Source organism: Tupaia chinensis, unplaced genomic scaffold (genome assembly GCF_000334495.1).
Source record: "Tupaia chinensis unplaced genomic scaffold, TupChi_1.0 Scaffold143970_1, whole genome shotgun sequence".
NCBI classification, from domain to species: Eukaryota; Metazoa; Chordata; class Mammalia; order Scandentia; family Tupaiidae; genus Tupaia; species Tupaia belangeri.
Window position 1 is genome coordinate 1,478,644 of NW_006203821.1, and position 6,551 is coordinate 1,485,194.

The 6,551-nt window shown below is 45.6% G+C and overlaps 1 protein-coding gene across 2 annotated transcripts in view; it reads right to left on the reverse strand.

Moving 5' to 3' along the window:
* The window catches only part of NACA (nascent polypeptide associated complex subunit alpha), a 14,463-nt gene extending 9,535 nt beyond the window's left edge, over nucleotides 1–4,928 (reverse strand). Inside the window, exons 1-2 of one of the 2 annotated variants that reach the window (XM_006165627.3) lie at nucleotides 4,778–4,928; nucleotides 3,900–3,971 (exon numbers count right to left, since the gene is read on the reverse strand). In XM_006165627.3, the coding sequence (XP_006165689.1) occupies nucleotides 3,900–3,969 (70 nt within the window). In that variant the 5' untranslated portion in view covers nucleotides 3,970–3,971; nucleotides 4,778–4,928. Of the gene's footprint in view, nucleotides 1,047–3,899; nucleotides 3,972–4,777 lie in introns of those variants that run through there. The other variant, XM_014582990.1, reaches the window with a different exon arrangement.
* Nucleotides 4,929–6,551: the final 1,623 nt, after the last annotated feature.

Sequence of the window (6,551 nt, forward strand, 5' to 3'; positions counted from 1 at the left end):
GCAGGAATCATCTCATTTCTAGAAGGAAGGGGAGTAATTAAAGATTTGTGATCTGACAAAGCATTAGGATCTGTTTGTCCTAGAGGCTGGACAGGAGAACTAGAACTCTGAGGTAAAGGTGCAAGATGACAGCCCAGAGAAGTAGGAAAAACTGGGGGGACACTGTGAGCCTTTTGAGAAGAGGTCACCACAGGAATAGACTGGGTTGAAGGAGATAAGGATAAGGCAAGAGGGGGACTAGCAGGTCCTTTTAAGCTGAGGCTTACTGGGTTTTGTGGAGAAGTCAGAGCTGAAGAAATAGGGCTACCTTTCACCTGAGGGGATGAAGCTACTCCAGATTTAACAGAGGCCAAGGGAGTTCCAAGGTGGGATGGAACAGCATTGACTATACCTGCATGGCTGGGGGTACCTTTGGGATTAGAAACTACTTGAGAGAGAACCTGAGCTGGATAAGCCTTTGGTTCTAAGGGAGCAATGGGAGTTGATATCGATGTCATTGATCCTGACTCAGCTACAGTAACAGAAGGAGGCAAGGTAAGAGGGTTAGGTGTAAGAGCAGAACTCTTTTGAACTGAGTGGGGAGCCAGGGCAACCAGAGCCAAGGGAGCTGAAGAGGAACTGGTGCCTTTCAGAGTTGGAGCTATCATGGGAGAGGCCAGAGCTAAGGCAGCTGGGGAAATAGGAGGCCCTATCAGGTTTGGTAGGAAAACTGGGGTGTCAGGGGCAGTTCCCAAGGGCAGAGCAGTCCCAGAGGATGACTGGGGAAAAGGAACTTCAAAAGCAGTGGAAGGAATAGTAGAGGGAGAATGGAATGGGGAAGGCTGATTAGCAGTTGCCAGAGGGCATTGTTGGGGGGCTAGGGGGTAAGGAGGGGGAAGGGCAGGTCCAGGCTGCCCTAAGGCAGTAGTGACACTCAAGGCTGAAGACACAGGAAGCACAGCTGGAGGAGAAAAGCAAAAAGGGAAATAAAGGGAAGGAAAACAAAACAAAACAAAACAAAGGTGAGTTAGCAACCTAAACGGGTACAACATGCTTCACAGGAAACACTGGAAATTTAAATCTGAGATGGAAAGTCACCACATAGGATTAGACAAAGGTGACAGGCGGTAACAACCTTCCCCAAACATTTCACTGGTGAAGTTAAGAATACACCCATCTCTTCATCTCCCACACTTTCCCAAGTTCGACCAAAATAAACCAAGTATTTTGGGGTGGAGAAAAAGTTTAAGAATAGCCTATCTCTAAATGAGGAGCCAAGAGTAGGTTGGGAATAACATGTTTTCTACTCTTTGCCAGATGTCTTTCTTATCCTTCTTGAAATGAACCACAAACCAAAGTCTTTCTCATAGTCAATAGAAAGATCACTAATAGGAACCAGCAGTTAGCGTAATGGCTATGTCGCTGGACTCCCACATAGTCAACCGCGGTTAGAGTCCCGGACCCGGTGGCTTAAACTCACGTTGGGCACGTGCGTGCATGCCCAAGATCCCGAGAGGAAAAGGGAGGAGGATTGTGGCGTGGCCATCCCCCCTGGGGGTGATTTCTCACTTTCTGACTCTCTGTCTCTCTCTGTCTGGCGAGTGCACGTGCCCTATAGCAAAAAACCTCTCCAAAAAGAGAAAAGGAAAAAAAAAAGAATGATCACTAATAGAACAGTTCTGCTACTCTGTCCACCCAAGGATTATGACCTAACTGAAATGGATATTGAAAACTGGAACAGGGAAGTGATAATGAAGGGGACTCAGAGCTGAATGAGGAAAAACTGTTCTTTCTTTTCTTTTTCTCTCTCAGGCTTCAGCTAGGCCAAGAAAAATCTGATTCTTGTTAGGATAGTTTTAGGAAGGAGGCATCTGGCAAAATTTAGTTCTTCCTAAAGTTGAAACTCTTCAGAATTTAATATTAAATATTAAGTTAACTAGCCTCCCTATGCCTTAGTTGACTTCCCAGAAACAAAACAAAAAGCAAACCACAAATGGATTAGATGCCCATAGTCTCTATAGACCTGCCTAGGTAATTTTAGCTTTTCAAATATCAATCCAAGATGAATCAAGACTTTCAGGGAGACAGCTTAGTCACAAGGGGAGGGAACTATATTATGAAACTGTAACCCAACTTGTTAAACTAGACTGTGCTTCTATTTTGGAAGCAGAGAATTAGAGTGGACAAAATACATCAGATATCCGCCCCTTGTGGAAAGGCATTTCATTCTGTTAAAATGGACTAGTATTTGGCACTCCAGTAAAACTATGTAAAGTTTTCTGAGTGATATAAAAATATGTCCATTATTCGGGAAATAATGAAGAACTCACCAACAAATGTTCAATACTTGGAAGGGAATGTTAAAAGGAAAAAAAGCTCATAGCATCGAAATTCACAATTCATTCAACCAGTAAGTCTGAAATTCTCACAGTATCCTACTTTAGAAAAGATAGGTGGCTCGTTTTTTTCTAGAGTTGGTAGTTAAAAGCCTTATGATTACAGTACAAATACTTTCAAAGATTTTAAAACACGGAAACTTCTTTTAACTGGATCTCAAGATGGGGTAAGGCCCAAATCACTTGTTCTGACACCAAAAACAATTCCTGAACTCCTTCATTTATTCTAATAGACCATTTAATTACATATAGGCAAAATCCTGAGTGCTTATCACTTGTACTCCCTTAATATTATAAACCCACTCTATAAGCTCAGACTATACAAAAGCTATGTTAAACAGCACTGTCTAGAGGTTGCTTCGTAAGTAAATGGCATTATCTTTGAATGTTCAGTAAGATGATCCCTAAAATCTTGTTTAACATTAAAAAAAGAAAAGATCTTTAGAGACCAGCCCTTTATTTCCCTCCTTCTTTAAGTCCTTACAGTTCAAGGATTTCATATTGCTCATTCCTCAGCTCAGAGGCCCCCTCCTTTTTTTTTTTTTTGCAACAGCTGTATTAATCCCTTCAGCTGCTAAAATCAGACAGGTGGAGAGGGAGAACCTTTATGCTTTAACTATAAACAACTCTACTTTGACTCAAAAAGGAGACAGAAATTGTCTTTAAGTGGCAGGTGGAATTAAACAAGCCAATTTCCCATAAACAAGTAAGGAAGATGGAAGTTACAACCTAAAAATTCCCTTCATTTAGTTCTGCACAACTGACTCAGCAAGACTATTTTACTGAAAGTTATTTTTTAAATACGTCCTCCTAAGTTCTCTAGACATGTGTTTTAACCAGAATTCAAAACTTGCCTTTTACACTGTAGTCTACACCCGTTAACATAAATGTTGAAGATAAGCCAAGGATTTATTTCAACCTTGGGTTTCAGATAATAGTGCAGGCACTATTCCAGTACACTAGAAATATCCCAGCACCAACTCCTGAAACAAATTGGTCAACCTAGGAGAACTCTTGAGGCCTGGCAGGGACACTCTTCCCACCAACACACATCTCATCCAGACATGTGATAAAGGCACAATGCCAAGCTTTGCTATCTAAAACCTTGATGCAACTTGCTGGCTGGAACTTCACAAAAGCTCAGGTCTCCTTGGCCTGCCTGTGTCATCCAGTTCCAATAGGTAAGAATCACTGACTCCATTCCCCGCTCAGTTTTGTGAGGTGGAGATGGTGGTGGGGTTTCCACAGCAGTGCTCCTTCTGAAGCAGTTGCCATAATCCACAAAGCAAATTAGGGATCTTTTAGGGGCCACGAATCGTAAAAGATATCATTTTTATCCCCCTCACCCCCAAAAAATTCTTCCAGGATAGGAATTAATTTATAGTCTCTCCTTTCTGGTAAAGTTGCAAAAGGGTTCTTTTTGAGTTAACTCTAAACGTCAGAAGTCACTTCCTCTTGGTCACTACCCACCAAATGGTCTCAGGGTCAATTTTAATTACAGGCAAGAGGGATAGGGAAACCTACCTGTCTCAGCCTGGGGCTGTGGCAACTCCTGCTCTGTAGCAGGGACGGTTTCTGTGGCTTCACCGGGCATTTCTGAAGGAAAGAGGTAAAAAGGAAACCTTTAATCAACGGGGATGCATTCACCAGCCCAAACCATCATCAAATATTCTTAAATTCAGCAGAGGCCTGTTAAGAAATAAATCTTTCGGGTGTTTAAGAGGACAACCTTTCCCCAAACAGTTGGAACTATAACTTGACTCTCAGACATGTTTTAAGCTCATCACCTTCACCAAGCCTCTTCACTCCGTGGAGTGCCCAGGTTCCTTCCAGTCCACACTCCAAATCCTACAAGGCCTGCGATCATCACCGTGTTCTCCACGCGAGACGACCTCGGTCTGGCTGCCGACCATGGGATACTTCAGCCGGCCGCTAAGCTGAACCCTTTCCCCTGCTGACATTCAATCTGACCGCACCGAGGCCTCCAGGACTCCCTGCTTACCGACATTCAATAGCCCGGAGGGCAAAGAGGGCGCTTTAAGTCCCAGCACTCGCTCGTTGCAATAAAAAATGTTGGGAGCTCTAAGGCCATGACCCCTTAACCTCCCCCGGACTCCTGCGAAGCCATTCCCAACCGCAGACGCACTCCGATACCGCCCCCAGGTTGAAACGGCTCCTATCTCCCCAGGCCTAGACTCCAAGCCCGGCCCCGCGGTCCTTCTGTCCCGCTTTGCCAGGACAGTAACCGCAAACCCCATTTTGTCCGGAGGCCCAGGGGCGAGTAGGAACCCGGTGGCCCCATAAGCCTCCAGGTCTCCTTGACTCTCGGTTCCCAAGGCGGCTTAGACCGCAAGAAAGGAGGATGGCTGCGGATAGAGAGCAGCGGCGCAGGCAGCACTTACTGTGCAGGGGACGCGGAACCAAGATGGCGGTAGAAAGAGAGCGAGCGAGAGCGTGACCCACGCCTGTTGCAGAAGGAAGCCTGGCGCCCAGGAGGCGGGACCAGGATCCGATTCCGGGTCAGGTGCAGCAGGCTGCCACTTCCTTTAATGAGTGACCCGTCCGGCTGGTCCCAGGACTGGGTGGTGACGAGGACTAAATAAGGGTGCGAATTAAGAACAGGACGCACTGGCCTGGTAGGAACTGTACGCAGAGCGCAGTCGCGACAGCGACCCTTTCCCTCCTGTGAGCTTGTCTGATGGCGGAAAGGAAACCGTGAGCGAGGCAAGCTCCGCCCTTCCTCCCGCCAAGTAGGGACAGGCTTAGTTTTAGGTGATTTCCTTCTCAAATGATGCAGGAAAATACCAAAGTAAATGACATTGAGTGCGACTAGAAAGTAGAATTAACCTAGATTAACCCGTTATTCTATTTTTAGAGTACACGATTTAAGATTATGCTGAGTTGATTCTCAATCTACAGTTGATTCTCCTCTCCAGATTAAAGAACACAGACATATAAGCAATTCATTTTTGTTGTTTTTGTCAGGGAGCCTATACCTGCAGGAGACAGTGAGAAAGTGAGTCAGAGATTACCACTCAGAGGGGATGGCCACAGCTGCAATCCTTTCTCATTTTCTCCTGGGATTTTGGGCAAACATGCACAGGCACCTGGAGTGAGTTTCAAGATGCCAGGTCCAGGAACTGAACTGCAGTCCACGTCGCAGCCCAGCGCCTCAACCACCACCCTGCTGGTCCCCACCCCCCATATAGGCAATTCTTTTTGTCAGTTCTTTTAAGCAATTAGGTAACCTGGAACTCATCTACTGGGGGCGGGGGGCGTCTAGGACCCCACGTTAAAAACCCATGTTTAATACAGTAAAATCCTGGGAAGGTAGTGTAAAATCGGTGTTTTATTAACAGAAAGGCTGCTAACTCCCAATATCCTCTCAGACCTACAAAAGGACTCAATCAACATTACCTGAATTTGATAAACTAGCTACACTATTCGATCTAACGGCTTTAAGATGATAGAGGCTGCCTTTGAAGGGAAGCAGTTGGGAAAAAATTTTTTTTGAGGTTTCTGGTATAGGGCGCTTGTGCTTGCTAGAAAGACAGAGACAGAGAGACAGTGAGAACCCACACCCCCACCCCCACCACCGGGGGCGGGGGAGGATGACCACGCCACAATCCCTTCTGCCCGACTTGAGTTTAAGCTACCGCCACCGGGTCCGGAACTCCGACTGCGGTCAGCAACGTACCCATTACGCCATCTGCTGGTCCCGGAAACAGTGGAAATTTAAAATGATTTGAAGACCACCTTAAAAGTTCCGAGATATATACCACAGTGAAGTGAGGATGAGGATTAGTGAATTAAATGATGGGGCCAGCAGGTAGGTGGAGGTTAAGGTGCTAGATTCCACATAGCCAATTTCAAGGTTTGAGGCTTGAAAATCACTGGGTGCATGTGTGTGCATGCCCAAAATCCCCAAAGGAGAGAGAATACCATGTGGCCATCCTTTGCACATGTGCATGCCTGCGTGTATGTGTGTAACTTATTCCCTTTCCCCCTTCACTCTCCAGTGAGTGCACATGCACATGCCCTATAGCAAAACTAAAAAAAAAACAAAAAAAGAGAATGTGGGGTTTTATCAGTTATGGGTCATTCTGAAATTCTCTTTAGATAAGAGAGACAATATTGGAGAGTGATTAAGAACATACCCTGGGGGGGGGGGGCGGG